This window comes from Dermacentor albipictus, chromosome 7, assembly GCF_038994185.2.
Source record: "Dermacentor albipictus isolate Rhodes 1998 colony chromosome 7, USDA_Dalb.pri_finalv2, whole genome shotgun sequence".
Taxonomy (NCBI): Eukaryota; Metazoa; Arthropoda; class Arachnida; order Ixodida; family Ixodidae; genus Dermacentor; species Dermacentor albipictus.
In genome coordinates, this window is record NC_091827.1 from 7,770,000 (window position 1) to 7,790,804 (window position 20,805).

General features: G+C 48.8%; 1 protein-coding gene across 5 annotated transcripts in view; it reads left to right on the top strand.

The window, feature by feature from the left end:
* Reph (Regulator of eph expression) overlaps positions 1-20,805 on the top strand; it is a 154,524-nt gene that overhangs the window by 12,382 nt on the left and 121,337 nt on the right. For 3 of the 5 annotated variants that reach the window (XM_065449836.2, XM_070521588.1, XM_065449838.2), the window contains 2 exons: positions 10,539-10,612; positions 10,850-10,919. In XM_065449836.2, the coding sequence (XP_065305908.2) occupies positions 10,556-10,612; positions 10,850-10,919 (127 nt within the window). In that variant the 5' untranslated portion in view covers positions 10,539-10,555. The remainder of the gene's footprint in view (positions 1-10,538; positions 10,613-10,849; positions 10,920-20,805) is intronic. The other 2 variants (XM_065449835.2, XM_065449839.2) reach the window with 1 other exon arrangement.

Genomic DNA, 20,805 nt, shown 5'->3' on the forward strand with positions numbered 1-20,805 from the left:
GGACGTTGTTCGCAGTGCAGCCGCGGTGACTAATGTGGCCTTTCTTTTTTTTTTTGCTTTTCCATTTGTTTTATTGTAAGAGAGGGTCACTCAACAAAGGACAACAAAAAAGCAGAGGGACGAGATGGGTTCACGCCCGTGCGTGGGCATTCCTTCTGTTCCATTGTTTCGTGGCCTTCGTTGCACGCTGCCATTTTGTTTCTTCTCTTTCTTTTTTTCTTCGGCTAGCGCCATACAGACTAGGGGTCTTCGTTCTCGCGAACGTTGCGGTGACATTGTGCACGTTGCGCGTTTAAGGAATAAATAGCCCGGTGTCTCCTGGGGGTTGGTCACGAAGAAAAAGAAAGGCTTAAGAAAGCCTCGAGGCGCAAGTCGAGGCAGTTCAAAACGAACAGCGCAGCAGGCCTCCCGGCATTCATTGTCTGTACTGTCGAGTCATCGCTCAAGAACGTCTTGTCGAAGAGAGCGTGCATTTCAGATTTAACTTTCCGCCTTCAGGGCGTTCTGCTCCTGAACGTGGAGGTTCAAGCGATAGTAACGCAGCGGCTCCGCGTTTCTTTTGGATCGGATTTTCTAACTGTCACAAGAATTACCGTGTGTGATGAAATCTATGCATGTTACAAGACCCCGGCGTTAAAATTAATGCGCCAAATATGTCTTAGGACCGCTGCAGAGTTAGAAGTGCGGAAATAAGCAACCATAGCGTCGCCGCTTTCTGGCGAACGTCCCGCGATGCGATGTATCTTACTCGTGTTAATGGTCGGTGACGTCGCTCGTGGATTGTGGCCGGTTCTAACTATTCACGTTGAAGGTGAAGAAGTTGCGTTGTATGGCTAGTGCGATTTGGCGAGAGGGTTGTTGACGGGATTTTACACCGCCCCAGAGGCTAGTACAGTTTTACTATGTAGGATGCTATCTTGGTTTGAGGTGCGAACTGTCGAGATCAGTTGGCCCGATGCGGCGCGACCGCACATTATGCATGCATGCACCTTGCCCAGCGGATTCGGCCGATTCCTGTTGCCACTTTGCCGGCGGGCGGGTTGACCCAAACCGACGCGACGCTCGATGATCAGGACAGCCTAGCGTTCGCGCGACCATGATAGGGCTGTCTCAAGCCGGAGACTCGATTCGGCGCGCTCCCGTCGGTTTTGTTCTTGCAAGTAAGTGCCCCGCGAACGCATTGGGCAAATGCGCGACGTATCGCGATGGTGGTAAGCTTGTCGTCTATTGATTTTGCCCCGTTAATTACCTCCCTCCACAAATCTTGAACATGTTTGAGGCCTTGTCGAGTACTACTTTCCGCAGCATTCCTAATTTTAGCCTCGCTGAAAGCCGGTGCGACACTTTCTCATCGGTGATTGCTTGCACTTGTTGCGGTGCATGTGCACTTTGCTTTACTCATTTACTGTTGCTGTTTGGTAGGTGGTGATCCCTAGTGCAAGGAAGCATTCCTATAACCATCTAGAGCGCGTCTTTGGACTTTCCGGAGACCATAAATTGTCGTTTCAGCCGCTCTTAAAGAGCAGCCTTAACTCGACCTCGTTCCGCCTACCCATTATTCACACCGGCAACTATTAATATCTCCCAAGCCCCCCAGCACTCCTATTGCAGTCGCGGCATTAGAAAGTGTGATGGGTGTCAGAAAATATGTCGCCGGGCAGCTTAGCGTTTGCATATTGCTGTTAGCGTGTCGCCGTGAGACCGAAGAGTATATATCCTGCAGCAGAAAAAGTTCCTGTAGAGCGCGAGGTTGCGTCTTAACAAACTGTCATGGACGTGTGGTACTAGTGTTTCACTCAGTATCCTTGAAGCGCTCCAGGGTCCCGCATACGTAATAGCTATGTATACGGACGTGGACTGGGATTCTGCAGGTCGTACAACGGGAACAGGGCAGCGCTCCAAAGATAACGCGGCGCTGTAGTAAACTACATGACCCGTGAAAGACGCTCTTGGTGTCACGATTATTTTCGTTCAACTGAAAAAGAAAGGCGTGAAGATACCTTCGTGACGATTGTGTGCCTTACAACACGTTTACGACTCCAGATAAGTGGAACATGGACGCTCAATGCGAGAAGAGTTGAGCGCACTTCGATTACACTCAGTGATTCAAGTTTTCAATAGCAGCGCCGTCCGACCCCATTCGCGTCTTCGAGCGTTTTGCGCGGCGCCAGTACGTCTACGCCGCGGCAAAACCGCAGAAAGATGGCGTTATTTTACGGACGTAGTTGGTTCTGCGTAGCATCACGAGGTGTCGCCACCTGTGTCGCTGCTCTGTCTTCGACAGCAGAGCGTGATGGTTATTATGGGCAGGGTACTCGCGCGCGTCGGGCGGGCGCTTTCGAAATTCGCACAAAGGTAGGCGGCTCGCCCTACATGCAACGCCGTCAGCAGCGTCATTTTGTGCCATGGCAGCAATCGTCATTCCCGCAGAACCTCCTGTGGCGCACTTTGGCCGGTGCTTTCTTGTGGGCAACCCTGCTTAAATCCGGTTTTAGAATGTGTTCTCGAATGGTGATGGCGTCCCGAAAGCAAAGGCCCTGACCGCCGCCAACCGCGCAGCGGTGTAGTCGATGTAAGAAAAATATTTGTAACTCGTTGTGGTTGGACAGAAGGAAATCACAAGATGTCGCCACTAGCGTTGCGATTGCCATTCGCGGTTCTGGTAAGTCGGTATCCAGCAAGGGCAATAAGTTTACCAGAACAGTTAAAACTATCCAGTGTCTAACATACCTACTTCCGTCGCGGTGATCTCTCCGCCGTTCCTGCAGCACCGGAACGTTCGCTCGGCGGGTGTTAGGAAATATTCGAGAGTTTCCGATTAGGGGGACGGAAGCTTTGGGGCCTGCTAGCGCTTGGGGCCACGGTAATGCGCATATGCAGACCCCCACCTAACGGTCTGCGCATGCGCAGTACTGTAGCCTCAAGTGCTAGGGGGCTCCAACGATTGTGTCCCTCTAACTTAAACTCTGTGTTGTCAACGCGAGCGAGATGCATTTGGCGGCGCATTAGCGCAGGGGAGCGCGATTCTACAACTAGTACTACAACGACCGGCTGCGCGCGCCGCCATTAGTGCCCTCGGCCTTGCCGGAGTCGCTGTTTCGCCGCCGGATGAACGAGCGGCTCACGGCGGTTCGGTCGCTCGAAGAAAGCGCGAAGCCGTGAAATAAGGGAGTCCTCGAGAATTTATGGAGGCCAATGAGGCGCGGAGACACGGTTCTTTGCTGCTTCCTTGGACTCGTTTCACGGCAGCGCGAGGGCCCCTGGCTTTTTGGAGGAATTGGCACGATACACTGCACCGCCACTGCTGCCTGTCTCCGCTACACTTATGTTCGTTCCACCAAGTGGAACCGTTTGCGAAACAAATGTCCTTGAAGCGTCGGCTCTTCCATCGGTGGCGTTTCTTGCCCCAGTGCCTACTGTATAACACTTTCCAATCTCGTTCCACGTATGGATCGCTAAGCTAGTTGAACATCTTAACGTCGTTTCATTTATATGTTCCCCAAATTAAGCGGGAAATACATATTTGTAAATATGTTCCACTTACCCATTAGAAGCTATAGGGAACGAGATTAAGAGTGCAGCCGCTGTAGCGTGCCTTTTTTTTTTCTTTTGCGTGCGCTCGTTCGCACTTGCTTCTTGCGTTCTGAACGTCCGGTGCACGATGTTATTGAGGCAGGAAGTGGGTTAGTCGCGCTGCCCCTTTCCCTTTATCCTGCTCCCTCCATTTATGTTTCCTTCGCCTTCTCTTCTTAATGGCGGGCTCTTTCGCACTCGTTGCGAAAGTAACGCCTTCTTTCTTTCTTTCGTTTTCTCTTCCTTCGCACCGTCATTACTGGATTGCTTCACAGTCGCGAAGGCGAAGCCGGAGAAAAGAAACAAGAGCGCCTTGCATGGTGCGAGACCTTGGAGGCTCGGCCTCTTGTTTTCTTTTTTCCTCTTCTCTCCATTTTTTTTTTTTCGTCCTGGCTCCGAGTGCTAGCCCGTTGTCTCTCTGCTTTTCATGGTTGTCGGTCCGCCGTTTTCACTGTCCGCTGACTCTGGCTAATGATCTATGATAGGCGGGCTTTCTTCCGCTTGCCACCTCGTTTGGTTTACTTCTTTTTTTGTTCTGGCCCCCCTTTTCTGGTCGTTTTCTCTCTCTGTTCGTCTCTATATACAGGTGCGCTCGTCAGCTTAAGCCTTCCCTTACAACGCGCGTTGGAAATCTGTTGGGTACCTTACGTACGACTTGGCTTGGTTTCTGCAACGAAAAAAATAAAGGACACTCCATTTTTTTTCTTTCCTTCAGCCATTTAACGTCCACTGCCGAGCTCCATTCGTACCGTTCTACTCTCGTCCCATTCATCCACCAGTGGAGCAAAAACGCGGGTTCACCTTTCCAGTGGCTTCGTGACGGCTCTCTACAGAAGCGAAAGCGCGCTTGCCCACTCGTTTCACACGGTGCAGCTGAGCTTGGCGGATCATATTTGGCGGTTTCCCCAATTCTTCTCGATACCATGCATTAACGCAACTCAGAATCCAGTATACATTTTTTGAACGAATGTCAAGTGGGAAAGGGGGAAAGTAGACAAAAAGTGTTCGCCTGTTGTTCAAGTACGTTCAAGAGACATTCAGGTGATAATACAGGAGCTGGCTATGTGCTGGGAATTTCCGTTGATCCAACATCGCTTTGAGGCGAAGTCTCATACAGTGGTATTTCTATCACAGTGCGTGTTTTCCTCTTTTTAAGTTGTTGAAGGTGAATAATGATAATGGTAATAAATCGCTCATAAAGTCTGATTTTTGCAATCCGTACGTTACAAGCGAAAATACTTAGCAGTAACTTAATGCTATTATAGTCTCCCAGTCAAAAAATGGAAAAAGAAAGAAAGAATGAAGAACGAAAAAGAATTCGAAGAACTTTTACGCCATTAAATGTCACTTTTTTTTCCGTATGCTTGCTTCTATATTTTGTCTTCGTTGTGAAACAGCAATCAGATCGTAAATTTAACGGCTGTGTCGCAATCTCTGCGACGTTTTTTACCGTGGGGAATCGTTCCAGCGACGGGGAAGAAATAAAGCAAACAATGAAATAAAGCGCGTGCGTGAAATTCTTTTTCACAACAGCAATCCACAATTGCTGAGCCTCTGTATACTCTCGACGGACATTGGATGTGATTGTTTCAAAGTGTGTCGTTCGCTCGAAAGACGCTCCTGCTGCTGTGTCAGCCCAAAATGGCTCGTCGTTCCGTGGCGTCGTTCTCATTGCTCGTAATGCCGTGCCATCGCGCATGCAGGCCGTGTACTCACGCTGACGCGAAGCGCGCTGCTACGACCGCTGCGTGCTTTATACGTTGACAATCATTCGGCAGTGTTTTGGAAACATGACATCGACGCATTCGGGTTTACACCTTTAGGCGCGTACGGGTCAAGAACCATTTCCTTGGAAAATGTAGGACAGGCAGTGGATAGCTATAGAAGGCAGTGGAAGGTGCAACTGCAAAATGATCTTAACCAGAGGACACCCTTAGAAGTCATATACAGGTAGCCACGGGCTGTTCCGCCCTCCCCAGCACTACGCAAAGCACAAAAGACTGTGGAAGGCAGGGGCGTAGCCAGGGGGGGGGGGGCTTATGGGGCTTCAGCCCCCCCCCGAAATTTTTTCGTGCTGTCCATGCACCGCCGACCAAAGCGACCCCCGGCGCCGGAAATCACTCTGGATTTTGTCTAGAATGTCTTTTTGACGCTCGAAAAGACATTTAACCGCGAAGATTGCAAACTCGGGCTGGATTGCGTGGCAACGCCCATACACCGGGAGTCACATAACGCCGAGCAGTCCCATCCGAGCACAAAGTTTCAAGGGCGCTTTGATGGTGAGTGGGCTCGCCGCGGCATCTCGCTGAGGCCACGGAATCTATGGAGCGCATGGATATCAATTGCGAAACTTTGTGGGTATAAATCTCATAAGCTCTTGATGTGAAAGGTGCATTGACATTTCCAAAGTTGTGCTTTAGATTTTCAATTGCGGAACTTTGTGGGTTTATAGTTGTTATAAACATTTGACGCCAAAGGTCTATTGATTTATCTAAAGTCTTACATCGGAACATACAACGAGACAAGCCAAATCAACACACTAGCAGACAGGTTGACAAAGCAGGCAGCGAGGTCCAATGAGACGAAGTGTTCGGGTGGTTCATTTGTGCCGTCATGTCACATAAAAAAATATCAAATTTTTTTTTTTAACCTACGCCAGAACATCCATGTCAAGACACTAAAGCCAGCCAAAGTAACGACGTTCTTATTTATTTTTTCTACTTTGACTTTTATTCGCGAGGACACATTGAGCCTCTTCAATTTTTTTTTTTTTTTTTGTTCTTGCTACCCCACCCGCGGGCTGCCAGAGCCAGCCAGAGCGCATACGTTTTTCTCGTATGGCCCCGACCACCGTGCGGTGCACTTCAGTGCGCGTTCGGTTTGCTCTGGCCGAGTGGATTTTCACCCGGACAGAGTTTTGGACGCTTTCTGGCTAGTAGACGAGAAAAAAAAAACAATGGTCGCTCGCCGCCATCACTGTGGGGACTCGAAGGATTGCACCGCATTCCTTGAGTGGAACCTTTCCGGAAAGTCTTGTTTCGCCGCTGTAGGATACTGAGCAGTATGCGTATGGTTCTCAGTGGACCAAGCGTCTCATGTTTTCTTCGGTATTCCTTCCGTAGCCCCATTAGGTGCCCGAAGTAGGCATTAGATTCTGGCCAACATACTTTATTATGCGTTTTTTTTTTTCATTTCGGTGCCTCCGCCTCACAGGAAAAAAATACATTGTTGCGGCGCAGCGAATTGTCTCATGGTGAAAGTTCGATTTTGATACTTCTTTTGCGGAAAGTAATGGGCGACGGGACGCTTCAGTTGCCGGATACGTTTATTATATTATTGCGAAAGCAACTATATGGACACTCCAGGCGCATTCCTGCCATCGCCCTCATGTTTCGTATAAAGTCCAAGGGTGATAACATCGTGACCACGCGCTGCATGCTGTATGTGCGAGTGAAAGCGTAGGAGGGGAGGTTGAATAGGTGAGCCGACGATGGTGGCTCAGTCTTGTGTGTGCAAAGGAGAAAAGCAAGCGCGCCGCCTTCCGTCGCGCGCAATACATCGGGGGTAGTGGATGGAATGGGGGCGGAATCTAGGATTCTGTGAATCTATGATTGTGCAACATGTTTATTTGCCCTGTTTGACGCATTATATACAGTTACTTCTTCTTACCTACATAGACTCATTGGAGACTTATACGTATACTTAAATATCTTGTTGCGAGGTGTTGTGTATACATGCAGTGAACTTTGTTTCCAGTGACACTTTTTTGTCCTTTATCAAGCCGTATTTTCGCATTTGCATATCCCATTGTATCTTTGCATTTCTAATGTACGAGAGCGAGTCAAATGGAAGTGAGCCTACCCTAACCGCGCAATAATGGTTCGGTTCATTATCTGCGAGGCATGCGCGTAGGAGAACGGCATGTCTCATTTACAAAAGTGGCACGCAGGTGTGCAGATAAATGTTCTTTAATGCTCTCCTACACTGGGTTGAATATGGTTGCGTCACATAATGGACACTTCAAAAGTTGAACAGCTCGGTGTCGCGAAGTTTTCGACAACTGAAGGTGTTTCCAAAACAGAAATTAATCACCATATGACTGCCGTGTACGTTGAACACTGCATTTCATTGACCACTGTGAAGCGTTGGTGCAAACGGTTCAAAGGACGTTGCAAAGACATTCCAAGACCGGGCCAAAACCATCGTGCAATCACCCCCACACAATTTTAAAGGTTCATGAGCTGCTGAAACAAGAACGGAGGATAAGCATCGATGAACTGGCAGACCAGTCACGGTTCGGTTCACGCCATAATTCATGAGCTTCTCGGTTATCGGCTCTTTGGTGCGCAATGGATCCCCAAGATTTTTATCCATCGCGAGAAGACGGAGAAGTTTCGCGCTGCCTTGACTCATCTGATCGGGTAACACAATGAGCATGACGACTTCTTGTTTGCAACTGTGATCGGGGACGAACCTTGGTGCCACTACTACGAGCCTGAAACACGACGGCAAAGCTTACAGTGGAAATATTCGAATTTACCACGCCCAAAGAACGTAAAGGCCATCATTTCCGCTGGAAAGGTGTTGTTGACTTTTTTTTTTCGATCGACAGGGTCCATTACTGATAGAATTTGTTAAATCTTGAGAGGCTATCAATTGTTTACGATATTATGAAACGCCAGAACGGCAGCGTGTCGTAATCAAGAACGAACAACGTGGAAAATTGACGAATGGGGTCATCTTGTTCCGCGACAATGCCTGTCCCCACGTCGCTTATGTGGTTAATACAAAACTGGCAAAGTTCAAGTGGGAAACGCTGCAACATCCGCCGTACAGCTCAGACCTGTCACCTTGCGACTTTTACATTTTGGGGCAACCGAAAAAACAGCTCAAGGGAACCAGATACAGACTTTTTGAAGCAGCAACCCAAGGAGTTTTATAAGACGGGAATCATGCAACTCGTTAGTCAATAGGACAAATGTGTAAATTCTCATGAAGACTACGTTTAATATAAAGTAAAGTACCCCGTTGTTGGCTCATTCATTTGACGTGTCCTCATATATCTTGCTTTTTATACGTGTTCTCTGTCGCGACTATAACTTCGGTGCAATTACTCACGATACACGACAAGGGAAAGCTACTCCTGCGTAATACATTGGAACAAACGACAGCGTCATTGAGATTTTTCACTGGCCATTGCATATATACAAGAATGTAAGCACGGTTCTTGAATGACAAAGTTTCATTAACATATTTGTCCTCAACTTGTTCAGTTCATTTCCTTTTAATTTTTCATATCAGCGGCATGCACTGCTTTTCTGGTTTCGAAAGGATATAGTTTTAAAGTTCGTGTGATATTTTCTTTACTTAATAAATAGACAAAAAAATGGAAGCATTGACGTCAGTTATGTTGGGCACAATTTTTGGCACATACGAGTATAATATTTTGTGAAAAAATACATATTTTACTTGTATTTACAGTGCGTAGCTTTCAAGAATTCGTTTGTAGCATCTTTGGCAATGACAATGCAGTTATTATTCATGTATTTGATCCCTCGATAAATTGTTTAAGAGGAAGCTTTAGCTCGGGCCCAATCCGACGCGGCCTATTAAAATACTTGTAAAACGCAGAAACGCTTTTCTGAGATAATCCTGCTAATCGCTTTTATTGAAATTGGTTGCATTTGAGAGAGAAAGTTAAATCCTAGTGTCTGTTGGAAACAGAACTTCGATTTAGGGCCTGAATTTTGTTTAAAATATTTTGGAAAATTCGAAAGCTTGAAAAAATAGAAGCATGACGTTTACAAAATAATAGCTATGCATGAAGAACAGATATTGTGGTTCTGTAAACGGCATTTATGATAACAGTCAAAGCGGACAAGTTTACTGTGTCGATTTGTATCTTACGTGAATTGGTTGCGTTGTGTACAAGGGTTCTGCAAAAGCCGTATTTCCACAATACTAAATTTTTTTGAGATTCATGTGTAACATATCTATTTTGTCCGCTGTAGATGTGCTATTAGATACAATTAACAGAATTGTGATATCATTTTTCATTGTTGAGTCACGGAGTTTTAAACTTGATAGATTCGTTTTCTGAAAATTTTCAGTTTTGGTCACTTTTTAATAACTAATTGACCACCTAAATGAAAAATTCGAAGCCAGTATATATATATATATATATATATATATATATATATATATATATATATATATATATATATATATATATATATATATATATATATATATATATTGGGCCCGTGGCGTAGCCCCCCACGAACAAAATTTCTGGCTACGCCACTGGTGGAAGGGTATCAGCGTTAGGCATTTTGTTCGATTGCTGTGGGTTTTACTGCCTTCACGTCGCAAAGTGTTACCAAGGCTAGCCCAAGCGCAGTATTATTAAGCAACAAAGGCCATTCGATCGACGCATTTGTTCTTGAACGCCTATATAGGGAATGGAACCAGGTAGTCTCATGAAGGCAGGAGGCAATGCTTGAAGGAGATCCTTGGGTTCAAAATGAATGCTGCTGTCATACTGCCATTGAGGGTTTGCTTGCATGGCATTACTTGGGCGGCAGAATTTCTTTTGTGGGTGTTTTATGCTACTGTTGTGTAATGCGTTTATTAGTGTGTCACGCGGGGAGTCGAAATCAAAAGTGCAGTCTCTGTTAACACCTTATATTCGAAGGAAACAAAACATTAGATTGCCACTTTCTTTTTTTGTGTGTGTGAAAGGGGAGGAGGGGCTAACAGTCTAGAGATTGAAAGGCGAAAGTGTAAGCGAGAGACGTGGTAACCGAGTTGAAGGGTGCGGGGGGGTCTAAACATGACTAAATACGCCATTTTGAGTGTTCGGAAGCAGTGCATCTGAGTGTGTATCTGTGCATGTTTACCGAGCTAGTAGCAGTTTTGTTTGATGTTTCTTTTTTTTTCTGTTCTTTTCATGCATGTCTTCACAGCACCCAAACCAACAGCAATGAAGCTGCTGCCTCTCCGTAACTTGAGATTAGTCATGACAGAGACTCTGAAGAAGGTATAGAATCGCTCTCCTTGGCCATCTTTCTTTTTTTGTTATTCAACTAATTCTATTGTTTTTTTTCTCTTTTTCTCTCGCTGTACTTACTTCTACTCTGGATGCACGCGCTGTGGCGTTTCCTCATTCTCGGCTTTGTTGTTGCATGCAGCAGGGTTGCTCTCATGATTGATTCGGCGCAATAGTTGGCATTGAGTTGCTTTCTTATAAACGCAGTTTTATCTTATATCTTTTCAGACTGATGACGATCACGATTCCGGAACTGAGTCTGACGACGAAAGCGCAGAAATCGAAGAACTGCAGAAATGTAAGTGAACTACATGCACAGGCCTTAATTTGTGCTCATAAGAGGGCGCTTTGGACATTTTTAAAACATCTTTTCAAATTATACGGGTGTCTGCCTGTGAACGGGCCGCCGATAGAAATGGCCGCATTGCGTCGCCCTCAGGTACAGGGCGTCATTGAGGGAGAGGGAGAACGCGCTTGTTTACGGTCTACCGAAATATCGCGTGCACACCAAATTGTGTTTATGCTTTCTTCTTTCGAACTCATAATTTATTTGCATGAATAGGCTAGCGACTTACTTTTTTCTCAAGAACCAAGAACGCCGCAATCCCACCTTAGCTTGGTACTCACGGCGAAAGAGCCAAGAAATACATAAAGAACGAGAAAATAAATAAAAGCTGGCGGCGACCTTCTTTTCTTGGCGTTGTTTTCTCTTCGGAGTTCCGTTCGTGTCGAAACCTGTTATGCCACGTGTGCTGTAGATGTCGGGCGAACAACCCAGTCTCACCCCCCCCCCCTCTCCCCATCTTTATTGCTAGCCCCAACTCGTGCCCATACGCGGTCCTGCCCGGTTTTATATTGCCTTGCTTTATTTTCCTGCTTCATATTTCCTCGCGTACGCTCGACCTATGTGCCCGCGCGTTGCCTCTTCTTTCGTTATATATCTGCTTTTCATCATCTTTCCGCGACCGACGTTGCAAACGTGCTGCCACCAGTTTACGTTTCTTTTCATCGCTATATGTCCCCCCCATTTCTCGTCGGTAGCTCGCTTCCTCGGTGAGTCATTTTCCTTCCCTTCTCGTAGCCTGCGGCACCGACGGCGTCGAAGTCGGCGGCGTAGCCCTTCGCTCTGTCTAAATGGAAAGTCGCGCCCGCACCTAATGTTTATTCGGCGATCGATATTTGAAGTCGCCGCACGGCGTCAGTAGGCAGTCGGCTGTCTCGTCGCCGTCTTCTGCACCGTCGCAAAAGTCGGCGGCAAGCAGAACGGTGGTATAGAACGGGAGGGGGAGCTACGGTGCTTTAAGTACGAAAGTGAGGCCGGTGCATTCATAGAGTAGGTAGTTCGATCGGAACACCGGTGTTTCTGCCGCTTTTTATTTAGAATGCTCTATTGTATTGACTCCTCTGCGCATACATCACTCGTGACCATCCTTCTCTCGACAAGCATCGTATATCGCTGATCCTGCGCTGTATGCTTGTAGTACGTTGAGACGTTCGCTCAGGCAGCCACGTGACACCTGGTCCTGTGCACGCGTCAACGCTGCGCATTTAGACCCGCGACGCAGAGTGACGACAGTTGCAGCGTGCAACCTGCGACCACGCGAGCTAGCTGCAAGCACCCGTCGCTTTCTCTGCCCCAGGAATCCGGGAACGCGTGTTCTTATGCGCCGTGGCCGCAACACGCATGTGTGCAGAAAAAATAAAATAAGGGGAAATGAAGTGGGGCTATGTTGCAACGGGCGGAGGTAGAAGCACATGCAACATTCAGCAGTAGCGGGCAGAGGACGCCGCGGTGGGACGCGCAGTTCATTTTGCTCGATGTGTGTGACACAGACCCGACGAGCGGGAAGGCGAAACGGCGCTTGGAAAAGCAGGTTGGGATGAAACAGGGAGGTTATGACAGAGGGAAGTTTTCAGCGGGTACGTGCATCTGTCGGTCGCGGCGGCAGCTCCAGAGAGAGACAGGCGGTCCGCTCTTTCCCCGGTCGGTGTTTGGGCAATCGCGAGCACCGCTTCCTTGGTGTTTCTCCTTTTCCCAGCCTGCAGTTCATCCGCATCACGCATGTTGTGTCCCGCAGGCACCGCGCTCCGTTTTCGTCGGCGGTAGCCTTCACCCTTGTCTTGCCTTTGCCGGGAGCTTCAGATGGCTGAAGCCCGCTTGTAAATAACACGTGGTGGCGGTGGTGGATGGAAAAGCGACGCGTTGGAGAGCTCTCCTGCTGGTCTTCGGTTGCCCCCCTCCCTCCACTTTTTTTTGTGTATTTGCTCTTGCTCATGTTTTCTCGTGCGAGCCACCGAGTGCGATGGCGAAGGAGGGTGGAGCGGGGTGGGAGGGGGGGGTGACTTTTGCTGTGAGGCGAAACGTAACGCGTGCAGCTCGGCTGCTGCTTGCTTGCTGTGAGAGACCGTGGCTTCTGCTGCTCTGGTGCGTGTGCGCGAGCGCGCGTCGCTGGCCCGGTGCCAAGTGCAACAGCCTTGCTGTTGGCATACGGGGAGGGCGGGTTGAGTGCTGGAGAGGGTGGCTTCGAGGTGGCTGAGGGTGGTGGCAGCGCTGTCGAGAAGATATGAGGGGGCTGGGAGTTGGGGGGGGCAAGGGTGTAGCGAGTTACTACGTTCGCGAGCAGCGCTTTCAGTTCACGTCGTCTGTCTCACAACCCGGCTGCCTGCCAGCCTCCTGCGCTCGCTTTCTGCGTAGCGCGTGCGCACGCACGCGCTTCTTTTTTTTTTTCAACTTTCATTCTTTCCCCACGGCTCTTCCTGGATTTGCGTCTTGCGTGCTTTAGAGAGCTGTGCTGTTGCTTCTGCTGCTTCTTTGTCTCTTCTTCCGTGGCCTGTTTGGTTAGCGATGCTATTACGGCTGCGTTATCTTTTTCTTGTGTGTGTGCTTTGCTCGAGTCTTTCTGAGCTTCCTTCTTTCTATTTTTCTTTAAAAAGGCTTTGTCTTTATTTTTTGTTCCGAATTTACCTTGTGCGCGTAAGAGAAGGGACTTCCTCGGTCTATGTTTGCGGAAATAAGCACTTTTTAGATTTCCAAGAAATTGTGGATTTCAGGTCCGATGTCATTGCTTATCGTAGGCACGTGTGGACCTTTCTTTCTTTTTTTAAAATTCACTCTTGCATTTATCGTTCCGGGCAACCTTAGCTAGACCCAGAAAGAGAATGGAGGCTTGCACTTTGGACCACCCTTTACAACCTTGACAAAGCTCTAATATTTTCTAGCAGCCTTCTTTTTCGTTCGCTTTTTGCTGTAATGAAAACGCAGTTCGGGCTGTGTGCCAGTTCGTAAAAAGTGCGTGACTTGGAAGAAAAAAACAACGCAAATGCAGAAAGTCAAACTGCCGCAGATCTCATCCGGATCTCCGCGTGGCAAGAGCCTGCGGCCTAATGGGCTGTTTTGTTTTTCTTTTTTTACATTAATTCTATCATTTTTTTACTTTCATGCAGCATTGCAGATTTCATAACAGTTTTTCTTACAGAGCATTTGTGCGTCGTGTTTCAATGCGCAAGACACGTCGGTTCTCAATTGCCGTGGTTTCTTTATAGGCTTTGGCATTCCAGCGTGCAGTCGCAGTATCTAAGCCCGGCTGCAGTGGCCGCATTTCAATGGGGCCCAAATGCAAAGACGCCCGTGTGCTGTGCATTGGGTGCACGTTAAAGAATCCGAGGCGGTCGAAATTAATCCGGCGTCCCTCACTACGGCGCGCCTCATAATCAGATCATGATTCTCGCACTTAAAACCCCAGAATTCTTTTAAATATCTTTTTTTTGTCTTGAGAAAAGTACAGTGAAGATTGCGCCGTTCGTTTATATGTGCCCCTACAAGCCGTCTAAATGGTTTGCGTAAATGGTCTGAGAGACTACAGCACAAAAGAACAGACTGGTGGGCTAGTCGGTCACTTGGTGACTTGAGGTAAAGCGCAAGAGAGCACGTAACACTTTGTCTTCGTCCTCTTATGTTGTCCTACTCCACTTTTATTTCCTTAAAGACCCCTCACTGGGGTATTACATAAGGGGTGGTGTTTACAAATGTTTGTTATAAGTAGTGGCCACATGTGTTCAATGAACAGTGTTATCATTAAGCTTATCAGCAAATGTCGATGAACAGGGGATTTTGGCTACGTGCTGTCTTGTGCTCTAAACTCAATTCATACTACAGCACTTTGCCGAAGTCACGCATGGTACTGTTTAGATTTCCTTTCTAGCACGGACGACCGCGTCTCGGGCTACTGTCGGGCGGATGACAAACATTTATTTCATGTTTTTTTTTTCTCCGCCTTCAGGGCTTCCGCAAAACTGATTTGTAATATTCTGTATCTCTGCGCTTCGAGTTGTTAGTTCGTCGTCGCTCTGCGATCCGCTAGCCTCCTGGTTTGCTCAGACGGCATAGCGACCGCCCCGGAAATGCTCCCCTGTTCGATCTCTTGAGCAGGAGTAATTTTTGATTTTTTAACTTCGAAGCTTTCCTTCTGAGAAACTCATTGGGGTTTCTTTTGTAGCTTCGGCTACTGTCCGGTAAATCACAAATCCTTTGTCACTGTTCAGCTCTTATGTAGGGTTTCTCCCAGCAACGGTGAGTGCTCGCAGTTCTGCGCAGAATGTTTGGCTTCTACTCGATGTTAGACAGGCTTAGTATAACGTTAAAGCCATTGATGCGGGCTCACGCCAAACGGCTGCCTGCCCGCTATGCCTATGTCGTCGAGGAGACATGTAGTACAAGTTGAGCGTTCGGCAGCGCCTGCGCTACATTATGTGGCGTTATCTGCTAGACAGAAATCGAACTGCCTTTTGTGAAACGAAAGATTATTTTGGTTAGGTCTGGCAGCGTCAAAACAGACATCTGATACCACTAGTAATCACAAAACAACTGTAGTACCTTGCAACTTAATGTCGTATAAGAGTAAGTGATATCCAATCCTACGATTTATTTCTTGCTGTCTCGACGAGAAGGAAATGGAAAGGCCGCATTGGGATGCTTGGCAGCCGCCTTGCTGTTACACTGGCTATGCTATACGCACAACTCGCAACGCTACGCCCATAAGCTACCGTCTCGCTGTGTAAACACCAATGCTCTTCGTAGCGTTTTGCGCATGCTCAGTTTGGTCCAGCTGTCTTATAGTGTCCGCATGGGTATTGCGTATATACGCTATACTAAAGCTCTGTTATTCTATAGCACCCATTTGAGGTAGACGGGCTGGAAAAGAAGCGGAAGAACGGGGAAGGGTCGGTCGCGTGCTTCTTGCTGCGTCTACTGTAGTGCGCCTGTCATTTCTTTGTTCTGCGTCTTACCCGTTTGTTGGCGCCACCCTCGGCCCGAGGGAAAAACAGGTTTCGGGCCCGGGCCGTTTTTCCCGGGAAATAACAACGCCCCCCCCCCCTCCCCCCCAGCCCTCCCCTTCCTCATCTCGGTGGGCGGTGGCCTCTCTCCGCCTGGCGACTACTCGACGTGCGTGCGTGCGCTGCCGATTTTCGGTTCGCCCGACGCGTTGTTGTGGTGCCGGAAAAAAATATGCGGTTGACGCCGCTTACCGGCCGCGCGGAAGAAAGGCCGATTCTGTGCTGCTTCCTCCTCTCTCTTTTGAGAGGTTCCTTCCCTTATCGAGGCCGTGTGCTGTCCGCATCTTTTTGTTTTCGCTTCGTTCGGCTGCGTTTTGACCTCTCCTTAGCTGGACCTGTAGTTCTGTTTTGCGTGATGTGTAGTGTTTCCTCTCCGGCCGTTATGCCCCCCTTCCCTTCTCTTGCCTAGCCCCGTAAAACCGGAACGTGACCAGCTCGTTGCGTGTTTATGTGCGCGCTTGGATGGAAGAAGCCCGGTACGGCTCTCTCTCTCTCTCTTTCCTATGAGATATCACTCGTTTCGAACTGCCCCGTTTCAGGCAGTCGCCGTGAGAGTGGGTGTGAGAGGTATGGATACCTTGGCGTCTATTGCCTAGCCAAGCGACTCTAAAGAAAAGAAAGAAAGAACAAGGGGAGAAAAGGTAGATTCTTATGCGTCGGTCGTCTTCCTTTGTGTGGGAAGCAAGCGCGCCTTTACGCGTGCGTGCGTGCGCATGCGCGCTCAACGAGGGCCGCTTCTTTGTCGCGTGCGCCGCGGCCAAGCCGAACCATTCGAATGCGAAACATATACGCACACACACTCGCGCTTATCAACGAGAGAACAGTGGCGGGGAGGACTGAGTTCGCGGCCTTCGAAGCGGCCGCCTTCTGCGCGGTTGCGCACACAGCCGGTTCCCTTATTGAAACTGCAGCCCCCTCGTTGTTTTGTCTTGTGTCGTGCGGGATGCTCAAGTCTCACCCACGCTCTCGCCTGTGCGTTCTCGTAAGGAGCCGCCTTTTGTTTTCTCGCGGGGGTCGATGTATCGAGCTCGGTGGATTCGGGCATTTATCGGCTCCGTGCATTAGATGCGTTGTGCTTGTACTGACCGCGCCGCTGCTTCCGCCTCTAGCGGGCTCCTGTCTTTCTTTCTTTTTTTTTCTTCCTTGGCATAGGCTTTACCCTCCCATTTCCTTTACCCAGTATTCGTTGTTTCGTTCTACCGGTCTCGTCTTTCCTTGTTTCTTCTTAGTGTGCGCTAGAGGCGACAGGTAATGCGATACGGAAACTGGCGTGACCCCCATTTTCTAGTCGACGTGCGTCGCCTGAATCAGTGGTCTTTCGTGCAGGAGAGATTGTCATCCTCGGTCGGTGCAACGGGATAGACCTCTTGAACGTCGTAAAAACATAAATAACTTGGACTCTTCTTTTTTCAAGGTCACCACCCTGTCCTCCTTTATGATTTTCTTTCTCGCTCATCTGGGGGCTTTAACAAGTTCCGCTTAGTTCGAAATGGCATCAGATCGGTTCATTCGACAAGGGTTGCCATTTGCGAGTCGGTGCTGTGTAGCGTACGCTCGTTTCAAAGCATACATCTTTTGCTGATGCTGTAATACAACTGGCATCACAACCAACGGGAAAACATCTTCCTGTCCACTGACTCTGTTTCAGCGTTGTCGTCGTTTTCCTTCTGTTTCAGCGTTGTCGTCGTTTTCCTTCGTTCTGGCCAAGGTGGGTTTCACATATGGCCTTCCATTGATTTCACGTGCTTCTCTCCGGTCGACCTGTGGAGTTCGTTGTGACTCGGGTTTTTGGATGCCGGCCTAACCCAAAACATAATAGGTATCTGCTGCTTGATCGAAGGTTGTCTGTTTCGTCAGCAAAATTTACATAGCCTGTTTCAGCAAGGTTGAGTTTCGACCGTGTTTCAAGCAGTCATTCGGTTCAGCAGCAGAGTTCCATGTCGGCAGGAAAACGGCATAACGTGCTCCAGTAGGGTGTCCAATGTTCATTAGGTTAGTTTGTGCATTCCACAGACTTGTAGGCGCCCTAGGGAACGTTACGGTCCTCGCATGAGTGATTAAAAAGAACCGACGTACAAGCCGTTAGGTGTTCCCGTAGTAGCTAGACGTTAACTTCCGGTGAATGCCTGCGCACCCACACACACCGAAAGATTCGGCATGTTGTGAATATGTTAAAGGTGAAGCTGCAAATGCTAGTTGTTGCACAAATTCTGTACCTTTGAACTATCGTACTGTTGAGCAGACTTCACGGTGAAGAAACAACATAGACTTACACCTCAAAGGAGCCAAATACAAGCGCTACTACCTAACATAACCAAAGCTTGTTGGACGATTTGGTGCTAAGGTGACATGGTATTTAGCCGGTTTGACGTATAAGAAGGCGGACATGAACAAACGCCAGAATTATTAGCCGGAAGGGTCTGTAGATATACACATCGTGTCGCGCATGCGCACAAAGATATATAATAAGGCTGCACAGTGACACAACATAATAGGCGGATGCTCACGAATTCAAGGTCGGCAACGTGCAGCACACATTATACGGCTCAGTTATACAACGGCTGGCGTTCTTTTCCAAAAAGGTGCATCTAGTGTTAACGTTCCTGCCTGGAATGGCCGCCTACTGCCTCGCACGAAGCACAAACGTGGGCTACCAGATGTGTTCCCTTGCCCGCCTTCTTCTCCGCATGCGTAGTTATGCAAGACCGAATAGCTCGACTTTTCGTCCGCCTTATCGTGCCGCATTATTCTCCCGTGCATGGGTAGTTAGCGCGTGCCTGCTGGCTGCGCAATGACAAGTGTGCGCAGTTAGCACCGGAGCAGAGGCAGCGACCTGCTAGCCGCAGGCGAGGCTGCAGCGGCCGACTGCGGGTCATCCTCGGCGTAAGCAACGACGCCTTTCGCTCTATCCGCTCCACGCTGGACGGAGAGGAGGAGCGGCCGCGTGGTGGGGGAGGAGGTTAAATAGTCTAGGGCGCCGCGTCGCCGCCGCGCCGTCTATCACGTCGGCTTTGTTTAACGCGCCCCTCGCCCTCGCGAGGGTTGCGGCCGCGCCAGGGACGGCGCGCTTGCTTGTGGGAGGCCGAAGGAGCGAAGGAGTTATAAAAGGCGCGGGAAAGGGGAGCCGTTTGTCTGCCTGCCGGACGTGCATATGATGCGTTGTGGGCTTTGTGCGCGTGCGTGCGCTGTCCGTGTAGAACGGGACGATGCGCGTCGTAGGGACTTATGCAAATGCAGTGACGTCGTCATCGTCGCTGGCCAGCACGCTGTCTCTGGGAGTTGGAGGATCGGCGGCTCTCTCTTTTGTTTAGACAATGGTTGCAATTGTGGCTGTTTTGAGGTTCACAATGATGCCCACTAAAATATATCGAACGTAAGATATACATACATCTGGGTACTCCAAGGTCTATTAGGTGACCACGGTGCCATCGTATTTTGCCGCCGGTATCTTATGCAATTTCCATGAAGTCGACGAACCTCTAGATCACTGAGCGCGATCGAGTAGGCCAATTGTGTAATTCATCTTTGAAGGCTAATTTAACTGTTCAGTGTTGTGCAACCTGGCTTCGGTGTCGTGTTGATGCGGTCTGTTATTCGTTCTGCTAGAAGGTCGCTTTGTGAAATCACGGCCGCTGTTTACGTTGATGCGGTGACAGCGCCACCTTTGAAGGAAGTATTGCTCAAGCTGTAAGGTAATCCCCCTCCCCTCTCTTGCTCCCTTCCTTCCATCGTGTATTCCTTCGGCAGACAAGAGGGGCCTACCGTACTCTTTTGAACGTAATACGCACTTGTGAAGACTATTTTCCTGTAGATAAGTTTGGCATTACATTTGGAAAAAAAAAATAAAAGGTTCGAACGAAAATGCAACTATGCCACGAAACTGCCTGTCATTAATTACGAGCGCTGTGGCCATTCCGACCTCTCTGACTTTCTGTAAATAAATTGATCTCCCTGTGGCCGTATTCGGGGGAAGCTAAACTTTTGCGTTGGACCACCGTTCACTCTGTGCGCTTGTAAGCAGAGTCGTTCGTTGCACTAGATCGGGTCTTCCCTACTGCGCAATCCCCTGGCGTAATACATGCGCGCACAGTTCGTCACGCGTTTGCGGGCGTATTTCATCAAAACTGTTGCGAAACTTGCGCTCTCGCGGCGAGCGAGCGAGTGGGCGGGCGTGCGCGACGTCATCGAACTGCCGATGTTTGCGCCGGTCGCGTCGATGTGCTACAGATCGGGACACTAACCCACTACGCATATACATGAACGCGCACGTGCGTGCGTGTTCAATCTTCGCCAAAAAGAAGGCAGTCACAAAAAAAAAAAATAACGCGACGAGGTGCTTGTAACTCGAGGAAAACAAGCTCTTCCCACTTTCCTCTCCTCCCCTTCTCTCTTTCCGCATCCTGTACCGCACTTGCTGCACTCGCGAGCGAAGCATGTTTCACATCGGACGACCCTTTCTTGTCATCTATCTCCTCCTTGTTCGTTCGATATTTTTTTTCTTTTCCTTCTTCTCTTTCTTTCTTTTATCCATTGGCATGTAGCCGCGTGCAGCGTATGCGGGCTACGAAAGAACCGGCAGCGAGGGGCAAATGTATTTCAGCCGTCAGGACCACGATGCAGCCGCTGCTCCCCGTCCTCAGATGGCGCCACGCGTCCCACTTCCTTCGCCCGGTCGCTTTCTCCAACGTCGACGCGGCGGGCCCCGGCGATTGTGCTGCGGAGAAGCTTGCCTGCGTGATAAATATTCGGGCCATGCGAACTCTGCCATTTGAATTGATGACTGAGTACGTCATTTTTTAATTACATCAATTAAATGACATGTTGGGTGCCTTATGTGACGGCCGGTACTA